This window comes from Musa acuminata, chromosome BXJ3-8 (assembly GCF_036884655.1).
Source record: "Musa acuminata AAA Group cultivar baxijiao chromosome BXJ3-8, Cavendish_Baxijiao_AAA, whole genome shotgun sequence".
NCBI lineage: Eukaryota > Viridiplantae > Streptophyta > Magnoliopsida > Zingiberales > Musaceae > Musa > Musa acuminata.
Genome location: NC_088356.1, coordinates 45,380,008 through 45,399,780, shown reverse-complemented (window position 1 = coordinate 45,399,780; position 19,773 = coordinate 45,380,008). Strand labels below are relative to the sequence as shown.

General features: G+C 39.3%; 2 protein-coding genes across 5 annotated transcripts; both read left to right on the top strand.

The window, feature by feature from the left end:
* Positions 1-26: 26 nt before the first annotated feature.
* LOC135643973 (glutamate--tRNA ligase, chloroplastic/mitochondrial-like) lies at positions 27-12,683 on the top strand. Of its 4 annotated transcripts, none has more exons than XM_065161301.1 (14): positions 27-299; positions 626-744; positions 3,233-3,354; positions 6,250-6,432; positions 6,583-6,701; positions 6,803-6,851; positions 6,960-7,061; positions 7,188-7,290; positions 7,409-7,472; positions 8,841-8,955; positions 10,606-10,706; positions 10,994-11,150; positions 11,951-12,200; positions 12,398-12,683. In XM_065161301.1, the coding sequence occupies exons 1-13, from the start codon at positions 49-51 to the stop codon at positions 12,179-12,181; spliced, it is 1,716 nt and encodes a 571-aa protein (XP_065017373.1). In that variant the 5' UTR covers positions 27-48; the 3' UTR covers positions 12,182-12,200; positions 12,398-12,683. The 4 variants fall into 4 exon arrangements, with proteins under 4 accessions (XP_065017373.1, XP_065017370.1, XP_065017372.1 ...); XM_065161298.1 differs by having other exon boundaries at positions 12,378-12,683; XM_065161300.1 differs by having other exon boundaries at positions 11,951-12,217.
* A 4,243-nt stretch (positions 12,684-16,926) lies between these two features.
* On the top strand, positions 16,927-18,973 carry LOC135644660 (galactan beta-1,4-galactosyltransferase GALS1-like). The gene is made up of 2 exons (XM_065162440.1): positions 16,927-18,231; positions 18,312-18,973. The coding sequence occupies exons 1-2, from the start codon at positions 17,057-17,059 to the stop codon at positions 18,655-18,657; spliced, it is 1,521 nt and encodes a 506-aa protein (XP_065018512.1). The 5' UTR covers positions 16,927-17,056; the 3' UTR covers positions 18,658-18,973.
* Positions 18,974-19,773: the final 800 nt, after the last annotated feature.

The following is a 19,773-nucleotide window of genomic DNA, read 5'->3' as shown; positions in this document are numbered from 1 at the left end:
AGATAGCGTAATCTGTTCGTGCGTTTGGTAATAGACACGAGAGGTGAGATGGCGAGACTTGTGGGATCGCCGTGGGCTCGAATTAGGGTTCTTCCGGAGCTCCCTGCGCCTCTTTTCCGCCGGGGCTTCGCAGCTAAACCCTATATCTCGGTTCGCCGGAGGAACCTCTCCGTGTCGGCATCCTATGCAAACGCCGGCCCGACCGAGGGGGAGGTACGGGTCCGGTTCGCGCCGTCACCGACGGGGAATCTGCACGTTGGGGGAGCGAGGACGGCGCTCTTCAACTACCTCTTCGCCAGGTGCGTCCTTGGACGTTTCCTCAATCGCCTAATGCGAGTGTTTCTTTGTGTTGGATGATTATACTGTTTATCACTGTTTAAATAGTTTTATTGGCATATATTTCTGAGCCATCAGTGATTCTTTGATTACTTGCGTCCTCTTTCCTTTATCTAATATGAAAAGAGACGCTGGTTTATGTATATTTATCAGCATGCCTGCCTTGAAATGCATACCCAACTATTGTTTCTTGATATCATGCGACATTATGACTCCGCTTTTTGAACTTCTGATCTTCATAGTCATATTAATTCTCTAGAATATTTTCTTGTTTGGAACATCTTTACAGATCACAAGGTGGGAAATTTATTTTGCGGATCGAGGACACTGACTTGGAGAGATCCACAAGGAAATCAGAAGAAGCAATGCTAAATGACCTATCTTGGCTTGGTCTTAACTGGGATGAAGGTATGTTTTGTTGAAGTGCTGCAAATATATCAGTTATTATTTGCTGTGCTTTACATTACTCTTTAATTCTTACTCTTTTTTTTTTCATGTACATTTTTGTGAAATATAGTATATTGCATTGTACTATTGGGAGAGCCTTATCTATCAAATGCTTGATTCCGATGGCTATCAGTCTGCATCCTTTGCGTAAGACAAATACACAAGGGAAGATAATTAATCAATTGATTGTCTAACAACCAAAGCAACTAATTTCTTTTGTTAGAAATCCCATTTTCATTGATGCTTGCAGAGAAATGCATTTGCATTTTTTAGCTTCCATGTTGATCTTTCCGATCTCTGTTCCATCTTATTCTGCTTATAATCTAATAGGTACCTTTTTTCTGTTAACTTTGACGTGTTGCTGAATATTCCATTTCTTCTGCTGTTCCTTATTTTGGCAATGTTACTAAACCAAATTATTACCAACTTTATGGTGAAACTATAGAATGACAAAGTTGCCAAGAGCAAGAGGATACTATGGTGATTAATTGTCAACTGGAGGTTTTAATATTTTCATGACAACACAGCTTACTATAGCAATCAAAACCAGTACCTCAAGAACTTATTTAAGTACTAACTGAAGAAAATATCAGCTCAATAGCTTATCATTTTCTCTTAGTTTGAACTCTTCAGTTTTGTTTTCGTGCGTCTATCTTACAGATGCAATAAGTGCATCCATTTGTTGCCCTATAGTAGGTAGTAGACATATGTCAAATTCAAATGGTTGTTTTCTCAGAACCTTAAGTCATAGGACTAAAAATAATCCGTTCTTAAATCTTAAGGTAAGAAGCAACATTATGATATCTATCTTTGAAAATTGTATAACTGGGTTTTCCAATTGTTGTATGAATTTACAAGAGAAAACTAACAAATAAATTTTATAGCAAACCTGCATAGCTAGGACTATATTTAGATTTAGGAACAATAGAATCTATGACAGGAGTCATGCATCTAATCTATCTTTTAGACACTCATGCATGTGCATACATGTTTATGTATGATACAGTTTTTTTCTTTTATGATAGAATATATATGTGTATAATTATACTATCAACAACTATAGTTTACGAAATCAGTCTTGTCCAAATTGGAGTTGGCCATTTTGGATCATGATAGGCATCAGCCAAACCAATTCTCTCGATCTATCACCTGGATCCTTGGTAACTGGAAAGAATGGCTGGAATATAAGCTAAAACAGCTAACCCCGTCATAAATATACTGGTTGCTAGAAGAGGAGGTCATGTAATGAAATTCATTGTGAAGTTCATGGCTTGTATTCATTGTCATCACACTTGTTTCCTGAGGTCACTAGCTAAACCTGCCACAAATATACTAGTTGCTAGAAAGGGAGGGAGAGGAAGTCCTACAGTGTAATTTGTCGCCAGACTTGTAGTTTGTATTCGCTGTCATCACTGCTGTTTGTTGCTGTCGCTGTTACCATGTCAATTGCAATCTGTTGCCAGCACCAATCTCTATTGTTGTTGAGAGAGAGGGAGGACGGGAAAAAGAAAATAAATAAAGAAGTAGTATCTTCTCTCAGGAATCATGAGTCTTGTGACTCTTGAGAGACTGGTGATTCTATGGCTCGAGCTTTAGAAAAATAAAAATATAAAGAAACTGTTTATCACTTGCCTGATCACATACCTACCTTGAGATTGGGTCGTAGGTAGGACTCAAGCACGACAAAACAATCAGAATTCTGCTGTGTCCAATTACAGTGCAACTATGTGAGTAGACATGCCATGAGCAAGAAGTCACGATACTTAAAAAAAGGATGTCCTACTTACGGAAGCTATTCTATATTTTTTATTGACTTTGTTGTTGTTGTATATTTTTTATTGGAGGCAGCAAATGACTCTAGTGGATTCATATGAGGTCGTTGCTGCCTCCCACTGGAAAGTAGGTTGGTGAGGCGGTTGAGACCTGTACAACAAAATTGACATGAAGAATTAGATTTTTGTTTAAAAAAGTTAAAATTTACATTAAACTTTTAGATTTTGTTTTGGTCTTCTAAAATTTTCTATTTTAAGTAAAAATAAAGAATTAATTAAAAGTAAATTGCCTTTGTTCGCTTTGTAAGGTTTGAAGATACAACACGGGGCATGATTTATTCTTAGGTAAAATCTCTAATAATTTGTCACAAGTGTTTTTGTTTTCTTGCCTTTGTTTCTAAGTTTTCTGTTTGTATATAGTTATTTCTTACTGATGTTTTGGAAACAAGAATTCATTTGAAAAGAATAGACAATGTATCGAATATATTTTATCCCTTGGTTTTTCAGGTTTTGTATCTAACAGAAAAATCAAAGAAGGGACTCCAGAGAGCCCCTAAGAGATACCTTGCTTCATTAAATAGTGTATGATTTATAGTGTTTCAGCTCCTAACTAAGCTTACTTTTTCATTATCGTATCACTTAATTAAAAGATGTGATATCGTGTGCTAAATCTACAGGCCCTAGTGTGGGTGGAGATTATGGTCCGTATCGGCAATCAGAACGAAATTCCTTGTACAAAGAATATGCTGAGAAGTTGTTGGAAAGTGGTGCTGTCTACAGATGCTTCTGTTCCAATGAGGTAATTTATGGAAACTTTTTACCAGAATGGCTAGTTAGGTGCTTGCTTTATATGGTTCTATAAATTTATTCACTAGGATATCTGCAATTGCTTTCACTAGAATACCATAAGTTATAACCTGTTTTATCTTTTCAAGAGAATTCCCTCTCTTGTCAATAGGTACATGAAACTTATGGGTTGACAGTAAGATCCAGTGCCACTGTTCTTTTTCTTCTTCGCCTTCTTTTTGCCCTTGGTTTCATCTTAAATATTTATGTATTCTTTTATCAAACAAAGAATTATTGGTAAACCTAAAGTCAACCTTCAGGACTAATTTTTCTGCTTTTCAACATGTGAACATTCTTTCATGGTCAATTAATTGTCTCTTTTCTGAATTTGAGTTATTAACCACTAGTTTGCTGTTCAGAATCAGAACATCTTTTGAGTCTTTGACACAAAATTTGAAGGCATTTCAATTAAAAAATTAGATTCATACATGTGATCTGCATGTGATGAGTCACTTGGAATCCAAGACATTGCCATATTTTATAGATATCAATGGTTACTAAGAAGAAAGAAGATTATTTTGGAAATGCTGGTTTTCTATATGGCTGCAAAAATAGCATCATCACCATGTCTGTGATGGCATGAAAGGCCTCTTCCATTGTCCATTGTAGTTATATTTAATAATTTAGGCTGCTAATATAGCAACAATGCTTCAAATGTTCTGGAAAAGAGATTTTGAAACAGTTTAAAGTTGAAGTTGTTGTTGTTTTAGGTTGTTCCATAAATGGTACTCCTGTTACTAATCTCCATGCAAAGCCATATTTCTACACTTTTTGATTTGGTTGGTCATTCATTTTTCCAATATTTAACCCTTTCTCCTATAGTATGTGATTTGAATGGTTTCTTTAGACTAATTAAGAAAAAGAAGAAAAAAAAGGAAAGAAAAGCATAAAGTCATGTATCCTATTGTATTTGTATTGATGGTTTGTTACATCTTAAATGCATACGCAGCTTAAAGATTCAATTTCATACTTTTAACAATGAGTGGACCATGACAAATGCCTTGAAGTTTTGTAGGAAAACTATATTAGTGAAACCTGTCTTTAAAATTTCCCTCAACATTCTAGAGGATCAAGGATTAGGCTATAGCCATGTGGTGTGTACCACCTTAGGTGCAATGGTGCATTCTGCACCATCTATTTTGAGTGGCAGCACAATTTTAAAGGGATAGCCAGGTGCTCAATTTCTGATTAATGTTTAGTATTCTATGGACCTGTATTTCCAACTTAGCAAAAATAGCAGTGGCCGTCCAACATAGAAGTAGTATCCAACATAGTTGGAAAATTTTCTCTCTGGCCATGAATAATGGGAATATGTATGTTGAATTATTAAATTGGAAAAGTTTAAATTCCTGGAAGTAAAAAGGTTAAGTACAACCACTATCCAGGAACATTAACTCTTTTATTTTACATTTTCTCTTTGTTGTTGGGAAATCCATTATGGCTTATGTGATGCATTTTATGTCTAAACATATAATCTTGGATCTTAATTTTTGAATGATAATTGTATTAATAAGAAACTTAATTTGGGGAACTATGAGGATCCTTGAAGAACTACTGATGCTAGGGCCATACATAATCTCAAGTATACCTTGCATAGAGAAACTAGAAAGATTTTCTCTTTTGTAATGTTGTTCAAATCCAAGCATGATGATTGTGCTTCTTCAAATCTGATTTTAAGTGTCATTCAGCCCATCAAGGAAAGTCCATAAAAGAGTAATGACTTGAATCGTGAGAATGAAGTTTGATTATTCTATCTCCTTTAGTGTTACCCAGTCACTCTGTGATGGTTGTGCTTGTTCAGTTTAAATTCAATTTAAATTGTCATTCAGCCAACTGAGGGAAATCCTTGAGCAGAATTACTGACTTTTGACTCATGATAAATGATATTTTTTGATCTGAAGTATTCCAATTTGATAAAAATGATATTGCGTGGATTACTGAGCTCTTTGACTGAAGATCACATTTATACTTGAACTTTCTGTAGTTTTGAATGTTTTATTTGTTAAGATATCATAAAACCTATCAGGTTTGTTGCTTATATGTGCTTCTGGGCTATTTTTCCCTGTGACACAGTGATGTTCTTTGTCATATGTCAATCAAGCATGACACCTCACTGATACGCTAGACTAACTCTTTTGATGTCTGAATGAACCAACCGTAGGTATATAAGCTACAAAACTGATGATAGAATGAAACTGCATATTTTGCAGGTCCTAGTGGAAAACATAAGTTGGGAGTTACAATAAGAGACAAGAAACTTTGTATCCATTTTTTTTTAGTTTTTTCACCAACATTCAAGTATATAAATGTCAAGTATGCTAATAATCACAAGCATATGTATCTTTGGCACCACAATATCTGGAGCATGGATCACCCTGTTATGTGGAATGAAAACAGGAACACAGAATAGTAGTTCCAGAACATGATAAAATAGGAGTGGATTTCTTCATATTACTTAAATCGGAATGAGACAAGTTTATTTGGAAGGGGATTGTACATATTATGAATTAGGGTGCAAAAATTGATTCATAAGGATGGCCGTCTAGAGATAAATGCCTCTGTATTAGCCCTTTTCTGTTAACACAAGATTTAGCAAGTAGATAATGCAGAATTTCTGTAAGATGTCCTGTAGAAAAAGATTCAGGACACATGATTTTCTTTCTGTAAAGACTGCATATGTTTTCTTTAGAATATTTTGAAAATTTGCTATTAGGTACTTGGTATGGTTCTTTCAATAGTTGTATCTGAGAGCAGATGTCCTTTTTGTTCTATTATTATACAGTATCATTCTTTTTTTCAGTTTGTTATGTTCATATAATGAGTTTCTTGTTAAATTTTATTTCTAAAGGAACTAGAACAAATGAAGGATAGAGCAAAACAGATGCAGCTGCCACCGATGTATACGGGGAAGTGGAGAACCGCATCAGATGAAGAAATAAAGCAGGAGTTGGCAAAAGGAACACCTTACACATATCGTTTCCGTGTACCTAAGGAAGGAAACTTGAAAATTAATGATCTTATTCGATGTGAAGTAAGATATTTGTTTATCTTGCTTTCTAGAAAATATAATGTTGGATTAATATTGTGCATACCACCATTTTTTTTCATATTTTGAGACTCCTGGTTTCATTAATTTAATTTTAATCCATGGGCTGCTAATTCACTACATAGTCTCGTGAAGGTCAGTTGGAGCTTGGACACACTTGGTGACTTTGTCATTATGAGAAGCAATGGCCAACCTGTATACAATTTCTGTGTCACAGTTGATGACGCCACAATGCGAATATCACATGTTATAAGGTAGTGTCATACATACATTATGACATTTTCTTTCAAGTTTACAATATTCTCATAATGGATTCAGGATGAGCCTTCATCATTATTTGGTGTCTTAATTTCAGAGCAGAGGAGCATTTACCTAACACCTTGCGACAAGCACTTATTTACAAAGTATGCTCCTGTTTCTTTTATCCTTGTACTTATGTTCAGATGTAATGCCAATGGTGAATCACTACAAACATGAGCAACGTGGTGAATCATTATTGATACTTTTTGCAGGCACTTGGATTTTCAATGCCTTCCTTTGCACATGTTTCTTTAATTCTTGCCCCGGATAGAAGTAAGTTATCAAAACGTCATGGTGCAACTTCGGTCGGACAGGTAACTAATTGATTCAAGAATAAGTTTCATGGCTGACCTACCGTTACCACAAAGATACTGTTTGAAATTCTTTCAATATGGTCAGCCCTTGTAGATATTGTACATATTATTTCATTCATTTGTTAGTTCAGGGAGATGGGGTATTTACCCCAGGCAATGGTGAACTACTTGGCACTCTTAGGTTGGGGAGATGGTACCGAAAATGAATTTTTCACCATTGATCAGCTTGGTAGGTGGTTTTACTTTGTTTCTTCTCATGTTTATATATGTTTTGATTCATAATGATAAGAATTAGAAAGGAAGAAGTCATGTGTTTGCTTACTGAAGTGCGCAATTCAACTTTGCAGTTGAGAAGTTCTCAATAAGTCGTGTAAATAAAAGTGGGGCAATTTTTGATTCTACAAAGTTAAGGTACAAACTAGAAACAATTTAATTTATTACAAGTATGTTGAATTGTGCATTGAGATATTAATGATGCTTTGTTTTGATGCAATTATTATGGAGCTAAATATTCATAAATGTGAATTCCTAGTTTAAAAAAATTTAAATATATTTTTGATGCTGTTCCATGTACTCAAATTCTTAAAGTAAAAAAAATGAAGTCAAAATACGTAAACGGCAGAATTCTTTTAATACTACCTATGTGTCCTTTAATTTGTTCATAAACATGCAATCTTTGATTATCTCATTGGCACCTCAAATTTAGTGCCATATCAGATGTACAACTGAACTTATTAGTTGATAATCAGTCGAGTTGATTTCTAGGGTTTAGAGTGAGTCTGTTACTGCTGAACTTATTAAATTAATGAATTAGTTCTTCAACCGAATGAATCATAACAAATGGTATCAACATGAACGGATGAACCTATTATTGGACATGGTGAGGGGCACAAGTGACAAAGAACTATTTGTGTATGGGGTTGAAACTTGATAGTATCATAGTGTGGAATCAAATCATCATTAGGTTGAGTCTCATGCACCATACTAGGATTTGATTCCCATGGATGGGATTGGAGGCACATCATGGTATTCTACTAGGTTGAACCTCACATGCAATATATTAGGATTCGATTCTGGACTATATTCGGACATTGACGAAAACATTAAGCTTAAATATAAGAGATGTGAAACCTCATGTTTGATCCTACATCAGATATGGGAGGTCAATTGAGTTGGTTTGTTGGCTTATAGGGTTATATTGAGTATACTCTTATTAATTTAGGCTTGAGTATTTTGGGTTAGTAGTTTAGGCTTATCAAGTTAATGACTCATATATCCCATTGGATTAGATTTTGACAACATTCACAAATAGTGTTACTTCAGAATAGTTTATTTGCATTAGGCATGTTGGTTATGAATAAGAACATACTGGAAATGGTAGGTCGTTGTTTAAGGCTTGCTACAATTACTTCATATGGTATGATTTTCTGTGCCCCTTCTGTTTACCTAGGTGCTTCTTTGCATGCACCTGTGACTTGCTGCAGCAGCATGAGCTGCAAAATTGTATAGTGGTTTTCTATGGTATAGGTTGCATGCTAGGATTATTTTTTCAGTTCCGTTTTAATCCTTTTATTGCTTTAATTGGTTAAGTAATTTCAGTTAATTTCTCTTTCTTTTCTTATCCAAGTTATCAGTTATGTATGGTTAGAGTAAGCCAGTGGAGGCTGACCTTGTCAGCAGAATTTCTGCGGCTTCAATGAGTACATAGGGTTTTTCTTTCTTGTTGGATAATCTTCATTGTTTTTTCCTGTTCCCTTACATGATCTGCTATCCAAACAGATGGATGAATGGTCAGCATTTAAGATCCCTTCCGCCAGAAGAGTTGTTAAAGATTTTTGGAGATAGGTGGAAGTGCACTGGTGTTCTCTTGGAATCTGAAGGAATATTTATAAAGGTGAGATTTAGGTTTCATCTTTTGCCATATTTGTGCAATATAGGGACTGACATCATTGTTGAAATTTGAGAGTTAAAATCTTGCATATAAACATTTAAGGCACCATACGTTGTAGTTGTCTCAGTTCTACTGTAGTAGTTTGTTTGAAAATTTAGATTGGAAGGTTTAATTGGAATTATAACCAAGTGGATGTCACTTAAATGGTTGATTTCCTTGAGTCCATGAACTCAGGAATCAAAACAAAAATTAATAGGCTATTTTGTTATAAAAAATTTAGGGATTTTGAAATGTTAGAGCTATTTTTTGTCACTTGAAAGTTCTTTGTGACCCATCAGGAATAGCAGTCGAAATACAACTCACCTAGTATGTGTTTAAAGTTTGCCAACATCTAGCACTTGGCTTCCTTACAATCAAACATAAATTACCCATTAGGATTCAGATTCTATTACCAAATGCCCCAAAATCTGTGTAAATTTGTGCTAGGTTGGTTAGGTCTTTATCTGGTTGATTCCGCGCTTGTGTTGAAGAATTTTTCTTATTCTTGAGCCATATATCTTGTTGTAGATTGAGTCAAACTAACTTTCAGCATTAATAGTTAAATGATTATTAATATTAAATAGTAAACACAAAGTTACAGTGACCTTGTTGAATATAGTCATGCCTGCGGGCTGGGCCTGGGACACAATAGGTCCCATCCATATCCACACGCACTATAATCTCATGTATCCCCATATCCAATTGCCTACATAGTACACGGTGGAATCATATGTTAGTTGCACATATATCAGACAATATTTACTCTAAGCTGATTCAAACAATATGTATCAATTAACCAGAAGTATTAGAAGTCATCAACTCAACATTGTTGCAGTATAAATTGTTGTTGGCCTTTTTTTTCTCAAGTAATTTCCTTAGATGCAGTGTTGGTCATCCTCGATCCACTCCCTTTAGTTCTATATCAATGTTAGCAGCAAGACTTGTTTCTCTAGGCTCAGGCTTAGGCTCAGGCTCAGTAGCTCAGGTTTTTCAACCATTTTAGTTGCATGAGCATCTAAGGATGGAGTTGATGAGTATATGAGAATACACAGTAAAACTTAGCACCACTAGTAGGTGAGAGTAAATAAATAATAAATGATTGTAATACAATTCATATAATAGCTTCAAATGTTTAGAGCATGCATGAGGAAGTGGATCTGGGGTAAACATACCTTTAAAGGACGTTTGGTCATTTCACAGTAGTCATAATAAAATGTGATATAATCACTTCAAGGGAATGAGGTCATTTGGAGAAGTTCATGAAAGCTAGTTTGATCCAGTTGGGGGTTCATTTTCTCAGGTTATGAAGCAAATGGTAGATCAGTGCATTTCAATTTGATATATTGAGGTGATTATAAGAAAGAATGCTAAAATGCACAAACAATGTCCAAATTGTGAAACCGCTGTCTATCGCAGATTTTTGAGGAAATCCCTATTATCTTGAGACAATATGCAAATGGGATATAACAGAAGTTAACCCCTTCTCGACCTGCGTGGTTTGCTTGTTGTTTATCATTGATTTTATCAACTTTCTGGACATGTTTGATTCATGTTTTACAGTAACATGATTACAGACATTGCACACTGATGCTTGCTGCACAAATATACATGCAGGATGCGACAGAGTTGTTGAAGGATGGGGTTGATCTAATAACAGAAGTGGACACAGCTCTGTCAAATATATTGTCTTATCCATTGTACACTACTCTGTCTAGGTGAGGGTGAAAGCTTCTTATTACATGATATTAAGATGATCAATACTTGATTCACTTCCACATTGCTTAGGTTGTTTCTCCTGTTTTCCAAATGAATCTTGTGTTATTATTCTAGGTAAATTTTGATTGGCCACTATTGGTTTGACACCATTGAACTCAAGCATATAAGAAATAACTTCCTCAAGTGAATTTCCATTCATTTTTAGTTGAGTGCCACTGAGGGATAAGACTATATGTGAGTTCTAAATATGATTTTCTGATCAAGTGTCATCACATACAATTGACAGCGAAGAATGTAAACCTATTGTACAAGACAAGCTTTCTGAGGTGGCTGCTAGTTTAATTGCTGCTTATGATGGTGGGGAGCTCCCTGCAGCACTGGAAGAAGGGCATGCTGGTTGGCAGAAATGGGTGAAAGGCTTCGGCAAGCTACTGAAGCGCAAGGTCAGTTCTTTCTGATACATTAATAGTGTCGATAAGTTTAGTGTGTCATAATCGAAACTGTGGACCCTTTGGATACTATACATTCAAGGTGTGCACAAGTTGCAACTTTCAAATAATCTACTACATCAACATTTTGTCAGTATGGAGCTGGGGACTGTTGACTGGTGGTCTGAGTCCATGCTAATCAGTCATATTCTATTAGTAATAGTTTATTGCTGATGGCTTGATAGTGGCGATTTTTCTAAAAAGTCGTGCAAATGCTAATCCTTTTTTAATGTAATCTTTAACGGCAATAAAAGGACCCTTTTTGGGCTCTGTACTAGTGAAGTTTGTTGTCTCTACTATTATAAATGTAATTTGTTTTGAGGCAAGTTCGTCGTACCATAGCTTATCACCTGGTACAGTATCAGTCTGACAGGGGATTGGTATGGGCTGATACATATCAATCTGTTGGTATATCTCACCGTATCATGTGTTGGTATGTTGGTACGGTTTATCGATGATCGGTCGATATATTGGTACGGAACAGTAAGACGAACCATGGTTTTGAGAGAGTCCATTCAAGTGAAGCTGGTTAAGATTTCAGCCGAGAACAATTCAATGCATGAGGCTTCTACTAATGTGGGTACAGTGAGAGTCAGTTGTTCTGAAATTATCCTAGAGATGAATTAATCATTCATTGAATTTAAATTTTCTTTGTGAATTTTCTCAATATCTCGTGTTAACTGTCAAATTTTATCTGCTCGTTCTCTATGTTTAACACCTCAAAGCCCACCTTTTGCCTTGTGCATTTTTGTCAGGGGAAGTCTCTCTTTATGCCTCTGCGAGTCTTGCTGACAGGAAAGCTTCATGGCCCAGATATGGGAGGCAGCATTCTTTTGATATATAAAGCTGGTGTTTGGGGAGTGGTTAACCCAGAAGCAGGTTTTATAACATTAGCCGAGAGATTTAAAATGTTGAGGGAGGTCGACTGGGAAGCCTTGGACAAGGAGAACAAACAACTTGAATCTGTTGCTGGTCAATCTGATTAAGTTCCTTTATACCCTTCAGGTACATTTTACTATCAGGTTGGTGCAACCACAGTTGTGTTTTGAGCTCTTTTGATGGTCTTGTGTGGGATAAAGGTCGTAACCCAACTACCGAGCAAATCTGCACACTTTTTTTCTGAATATTGACCCTGATTTGATGAAATATTTTCTTTCAGTACCATCTAATCTCTCTAGACAGGTCTGACCACCTTTGGACAGGTCTTTCATCGGCTGCGGTGGTGTGTTTCTTGCTGCCACAAGTTTCATCGAGTTCTGCTGGATCAGTTTCACCTGCTCGTTGCTTATGCTGTGTGGGCATGTACCTGTCTGCCTAGGTATGCTCTTCACAAGCATATAGGCCAACTGTATGCTTGATAAAACAGCATGGCATAGCATAGCATGATTTTGATTCGCTCACTTATCTTTGTTAGTTGTTCTAGCATGTTTTGATTGTTCTTCATAACCTACATTTGTCGAGGTTGTTATCCATGAAAATTTTGAAGGCTATGATTGAGTTGATAACTATGGATTTTTTATGAAACTGGAACACAGTCTGGCAAACGAACGTCTCAGGTATTGTAGGCTGTCTACATGGCATGTCTTTGGTAGATGCTCATTGCTTTCTCTAAAAGCAGCTTAAAACAAAGATACTAGTGTTATGGTAAGAGCTTCTGTAGGGTTTAAGACACCATCAATCTCAGTGATTGTAAATACTAGTTCCAACAAAAACAATCAATGGCTTCTACGAATTCCAAGTACCAAACACTGGTCTTTTAGCCAAAAAAAAAAAGAAAAAAAGGAAAGAACAAAATAAAACGCCTGTCGGCACACGAAACTTGGGGTGATTCTCTGGTTGCGTTGTGCATGGATGGATCCTCAGAATCTGCAGTGAGCTCTGCAGTTACTGTGGCAGTCGTAGAAGCACGGCCCATCGCAGTGCATGGGGCAGAGCAGCTTCATTCCGCCGCACCGCCCCCTCCCGTTGCACCGGGCGTACTCCCCCACCCTGTACAAGCTCGAGCTGTAGTTGTGACCGCCATCCGCCCTGTCGTCTCTGCTTTCATGCCTACTCCGACTTCTCCTGCCCGCACCACCGCCTCCTCTTCCTCCTTCGCTGCCACCCGAGCTGCCACCGCCACCACCTCCTCCGCCTCCACCACCACCACCATCCCCATCCATAACCCCAACCCCAACCCCAAGTACTACCAGCCCCACCTTCTCCGCCGCCGCCACCATTACCATTACCACCACCACCTCCTCCCCCTCCCCCTCCACCTCTCCCACCTTTGCCGCCGCCGCCACCATTACCACCACCTCCTCCTCCTCCCCCTCCCCCTCCACCTCTCCCACCTTTGCCGCTGCCGTTACCATTACCATCCGTCAACCATTGCCTGCGCTCGTAGACGTCGCCCGGAGTAACGTTGACATCTATCTTACTGAGCTGCGCGGGTTGCAATTCATTGCGTGGCGACGGAAGGTCACTCGCGAAGCAAATCATGATGGTGGAGACTACGGCGGAAGCAAGACACAAGAATCCCTGCCATGGATTCCTTCTCGTTCTTCTTCCTCCTCCTCCACCTCCTGATAACCTCATTTAGACTGCCTCGCTCCCTTTCTATTTGCTGTTCTCAGGACGCCAGCAGACGACCATTTGATAGCTGCACATTTATTCCAGTGGAGCGTGTGGTGACGGTAATGATGGGAACAGCTGGGCAAGAAGGAACCGAGGAGAGACTGCGGGCTCAAACGCGCGCGCACACACACATAACAGAATAATGTGGCTTGCATTCTACTCTTCCCCGCATGCCGAAGACTGCTTTCTATTGACCAGTGCGTTAGGGGTGGAAATGATTGCAGGATTAGGATGGGGTTGGCAATGCTTGCTCATCCTTCTCTTCCTATTATTACCTCGCACACTGTTCCCCTCAATGGAGGCTTGCATCAGCCATCCTCTTTCTTGCGTCCACTAGCTTTGCCCATGTTGGAAGTCGGGATGTAAGCTTCCATATCTTTTCTGCATTGAGCTATCAAGGAAGCATTCGTGGTATTCTACTCACTGCGCTACGATTGTAAGTCCATCGTTTCCATGTGTCAGTACTTCATATCATGGCTGATTGAAGCATCCACCAAGCTGATATGATGAAATCAAGAACAAAATGTGTTCTTGTCGATTCTTATTTGAGTCTTCTATGGATTGTTTGATACTAGAAACAGACTTGATGCAGGCAGCGCGAGATCGCCTACATTGGAGGCGTTTTTGCGGGCAATTGTTTCAGGTAAATCTCACAATATTTGGTCAAATATATCAACATTTCTTTCAAATTCTCAATATCAAGTACACGCCTTACCACTTTAACATTCTCTAATCTTTGGAAATCTTGCTCATGGGTGTTGGACTATTGTAGAGAATCAACCTCTAAATACCTTTTGGTGCACCAGGAAGTCTAGGAGAAAACATCAAGTTTTTATTCTATTTTTCTCTTTTTTTTTCACTCAGAAGGATAATGACCTATCATCTTGACTGCCATTAACAAGTATTAATTTGAGAATAAGGATGGGTTAATGAAGTGGACAACAAAATGTGCACTTAATATTGGATGGCCAATTTTTTACCAGCAGCTGAAAAAGAAAAAAAAGGAGTTATGACCTAATGCATATCATTCATTGCAAGAGAAGTTCAAACTAAGATTTCAATCATTAAACACACCACAACAGCTTAATTTGTTGAAGATTCAGAACGTTCAATATATAGAATGAAGTTATATCATAATCTTAGTCTAAAGAGTATGAGATGAATTAAAGTGAACTTGATGAAAGACTTAAAGGAAACAAGTTGTTGTCACTTACTTGAAAGAGCTTTGGCTTCGTAACATTACATATATTTGCTGGAAAACAAGATATCCACTGTATGGCAAAGTAATTGCAGGGATCAAACTTCAACACTCAGAAAGGTGACACAGTAAGTTGGGAACTGAGAAAGTGGCAGATAGACAGGAGGAAGGTACAACCAATTAATATGTTATTAGAAAGAGAGACATAGGTACAGAACTTTCTATAGGAAGAAAGTTCTTTAAAATTGGAGTACACTGCAAAAAAATTTTAAACTTAAGATTTTTTTCTGCTCAAGATATATTTGAAGTTTATTATAAGTGATAAAGAACATTTAAGTTATTAAAAGAGAAGTCTTCAACCTTCTTTTAATTCATTTTAACTCTTTAACTTTTTAACACAAATGAGTCTTAATCATCCCAATATCTCTTGGGAAATTCTCATATACAAGATTTATACTATGGTGGTGTCGGTTTATCATATTCTGTTTTGTTACTTTTCTTTTGTAAAGTAAATTATCTTATGATGTTATAATAAATATTTTAAGTAAATTATAAAAAATTTAAAAATAATAAGCTATTAGGAAATGACTCAATATTATACCAACTTTAATAGTCAATCAATCAAGTAAAAAGTCTAAATTTTAACAAGGTGACTATGATTGCTATCGGGGAATGAATGTGCTGTGGTTGATGAGTCAGTACGGCTTGGTCCACGGATCGATGTCGGGAACCTCTTGTCGGCTGAGCTGGTTGTCGGAGTCAACTAGATCCTCGGGTCAGGGGGTGGGTTGGTCGATGACTCGCTACGGGGGCGCCGGTCTACGACTCCCCAGGTTGGGCTGCTTTCCTGCAAAAATAGCTTTTGTCGGGTGATCCCGACTTTGGCCCATTCAACGAGCAAGTCAGTAGTCTCTCTTCTTTTTTTTCTCCCCTTTTGGAGGTCGTGATAGAGGTCTTTATACTACCGTGAGAGGGTCGGTCGTACGTGGTTTGACGTGATGGACACAGCACGACATCAGTACGGATTCTGGCTCAGCGTGTAGGGCGTTGTCGTGATTACCGGGACCAGGCATGTCGAACAATATCTTGAGGGTACAAGTTTTGACGTGGCATGTGACATTAGCTGTGATATGTCCCGGGGGCAAAACATGCCTTGCTTTCAGTTTTCATTTCAAGATTGTTTTTAGTTTTGGATAACTCAAAAGCTTGAGGAATATACAGTCAGTTGAATGAGAGAAAAAAAATATATCTGTTTTCACCAGGAAATAAATGGGTGCATGAGAAAGATTTAGGAAGACAAAAGAAAAAACAAGTTAGTATGGAGTTACTTGTTCACTCAATGCATTCATGCGTAAGATAAACATAGTTTTGCCCCTCCACTTGAAATCTTACCTTAGCCTTCTTTGTGATCTCACATCACCCTGTTTGCGGCAGCAGAACCTCCTCAAACTTCAACAATGGCGGCACCTTCAGTTACTATCAAGAGGAATAGGAGGAGGAGGAGGAACTTCTTCTGGCAAAGAAGGAACTCTGAGGAGCAGCTCGTAGCTGTCGCAGAGGTCGCGAAGAGAGAGATGCCTTATGCCAAGGAGAGAAGAAAGTATGGCTCCAAGGAAAAAGAAGAGAGAGAAAGAAATAAACGAATTATTATAACCCTCCAAAGTATGCATCAAAAACCGCGTTTTTACGATTTATCAGATTCCGATGACAACCCGACATACATACCATAAACGCCATACCGCGTGGGTCCGCCCACTACCTGTTGGTTTGGACTTCCTTCTTGGTTGCTGGGCCCACCCCACATCTGTAAACGGCTCTGATGATGATGATGGAGTTGCACGGATCTTATGCGAGGCGTCATTGGAGAAGATCCCGGTGGCCTTTCTTTCCTTCCGGCGTAAAGCATATCTAATGCCCCCCTCGTCCTCCATCAGAGAAAGAGTGTGACAGCGAGCTACCTGCCTATCCTCGTTTCTTCGGGTTCCGCTCGAGAGAACAGGGCGTCTCCGCTGCAGATCAGGGAGGAGCGGGAGAGAAACACCGAGAGATGAAGGCCAACATGAGAAAAGAAGGGGAGCATGGAGTTCCCCCAGCCATGCCGTTCCCTCTCCCCCGTTTTGACTTGAAGGCCTTCGCGGTCACCCTGGTCGTCCTCACACTCCTCATGGCCGGGTGGCAGCTCCAACCTTACCGGCCCTTCCTCTCCTTCCGCGCCTTTTGCCCTCCCCCCACCGCCGCCGCCTCAACTCCGCTCCAAAGTTCGACGCTTGCTTCCTCCTCTCCCTCCCTTGCATCCGCTTCCGCGATTCCGATTCCCGGATCTGGACTTCCCGTCCAGGCTCCCTCCGACCCCAACAAGCGGGTCTTCCGGGCTTATGGCAGTGCCGCCGCCCTGTTCGTCCAGATGGGCGCCTACCGAGGCGGCCCGGCCACCTTCTCCGTCGTCGGCCTCGCCTCCAAGCCCACCCACGTCTACGGCACCCCGTGGTACAAATGCGAGTGGCTTCCCAACCCCAATCCCTCGGCCGCCGCCAACGCCTCCTCGCAGCCCATTAGGGCCAAGGCGTACAAGATGCTCCCCGACTGGGGCTACGGCCGCGTCTACACCGTCGTCGTCGTCAACTGCACCTTCCCCTCCAACCCCAACGCCGACAACGTCGGCGGCAAGCTCCTCCTTCACGCCTACTACTCCGTCCAGTCCCGGAGATACGAAAAGTTCGTAGCTTTGGAGGAATCTCCGGGCGCCTACGACGAGTCCCTTTACCGGCCGCCGTTCAAGTACGACTACTTGTACTGTGGATCCTCCCTCTACGGTGATCTGAACCCCAACAGGATCCGGGAGTGGATGGCCTACCACGCCTTCTTCTTCGGCCCGAACTCGCATTTCGTCTTCCACGACGCCGGGGGAGTCGGGCCCGAGGTGCGAGCTGTGCTGGAGCCATGGGTGAAGGCGGGTCGGGCGACGGTGCAGGACATCAGGGCGCAGGCAGAGTTCGACGGCTACTACCATAACCAGTTCTTGGTGGTCAACGATTGCTTGCACAGGTACCGTCACGCCGCCAACTGGACCTTCTACTTCGATGTGGATGAGTACCTGTACCTGCCGGAGGGGAGGACGCTGGAGTCGGTGCTGGCGAACCTCTCTGCCTACACACAGTTCACCATCGAGCAGAATCCCATGTCCAGCAAACTGTGCGCGCTCGATTCCAAGGACTACTCCAGGTGAGAGCTCATTGTTACCCAACTCGAGACTGTTTTCTCTTCGTTCGACTCTAAATCTCTCTTCTACCGACGGTCAACAGAGACTGGGGTTTCGAGAAGCTGGTGTTCCGCAACTCGATCACCAGAGTGCGGCGAGATCGGAAGTACGCGATCCAGGCCAAGAACGCGTACGCCACAGGAGTACACATGTCGGAGAACATCATCGGAAAGACTACCCACAAGACCGAGGACATGATCCGCTACTACCACTACCACAACTCCATCAACGTGCTGGGCGAGCCGTGCCGGGAGTTCGTGCCATCGCCGGCCCAAGGCAATGTGACATGGTTCGAGAAGATCCCGTACGTGTATGATGACCACATGAAGCGTCTGGCTGAGACCATCAAGCGCTTTGAGAAGCAAACCATTGGAAGCATCGGAAGATAACAGTAGGAGTAGCAGAAGTGATGATCCATTCATACGTTATACAGTAGACATTCGTCAGAATTCTTTGGGAGATCTCTGTTCCTGAGCTCGGAGGTGGATGCAGATTCTGCTCGTATCTTGTTGGGTTGTCAGAGGCCATTGGTTTTGACCAATTTGGACTGATCAAAGTGAGAGACGTGATTCAACAGAGCTTCTGATTTCTTTCCCTTTTTTTTCCCCTTTATTTCCCATAATTTCTCTCTGGTTGGGGTCATGTGAAGTGGTGGGCACATTGATTGAAAGGAATGTTACGTGGGAAAGGAGCTTTTGGAGCCCGTGACCTGTGTCCGTTGAAATATAATACTTGCAATCCAATAATACATTTCTATGCGAATGTGGTCGACGCAATTACATGCATGCATGCATGTAACCTGTGCATGTGACATGCACCGTCGAAGACTTCTATTAAATCTAAATTTATAAATATATAAAAAAATTATAATCCTGTAAGGATGACTTTTTGATTTTCTAAAAAAATATCCCTTATTTTTAAAAATTTTCTAATAATATCAGGAATACTCAGCATCTATCCATTTTTTTCCCTTCATTTTTACATTATATTATAATATTTTTTTATATTATTTAAAATACTATAATATAATATTTTTATATTATTATGTTTGTATTTTTAAATATTATTAAAAAATATTATATCATAGTATAAAAATATTGTAACTAGATTGATTTATCATGTGAATTATTTCATAGAAAAAAGAAAGAGATACAAAGTAAATGACTGAGTATCAAATTAATAATATTTTAGGTATTAGATAAAAAAGATACTGTTAAAAAAAATTCTAAAATTGAAATATTTATCATAGAACAAGTGCATGAGTTTAATAAATGGTATTAAGAATAAATCATGAGTTTGAATAATACACATCTATCTCTTTTTATTTCATTCCATATCTAATTTTATAAAAAAATATATATTTTTCATTGACATGTTAATTCAAGTTTATGGAAATCTTTCCCACTCAATTAAAATCTTGGATTTTATCTTCATCAAAAGCTGGAGTCGTCATGTAGGTAATGGGAAACCTCTTTGCCTTGGATGTCATCCATCTACATCGCTGT

Excerpts from the sequence above, each read along its gene's own strand:
- LOC135643973 (XM_065161301.1), top strand. The coding sequence starts at position 49 with ATGGCGAGACTTGTGGGATCGCCGTGGGCTCGAATTAGGGTTCTTCCG. Across the intron at positions 3,355-6,249 it reads GATGCTTCTGTTCCAATGAG|GAACTAGAACAAATGAAGGA; the intron begins GTAATTTATGGA and ends TTATTTCTAAAG. Across the intron at positions 10,707-10,993 it reads TTGTACACTACTCTGTCTAG|CGAAGAATGTAAACCTATTG; the intron begins GTGAGGGTGAAA and ends TACAATTGACAG.
- LOC135644660 (XM_065162440.1), top strand. The coding sequence starts at position 17,057 with ATGAAGGCCAACATGAGAAAAGAAGGGGAGCATGGAGTTCCCCCAGCC. Across the intron at positions 18,232-18,311 it reads GATTCCAAGGACTACTCCAG|AGACTGGGGTTTCGAGAAGC; the intron begins GTGAGAGCTCAT and ends GACGGTCAACAG.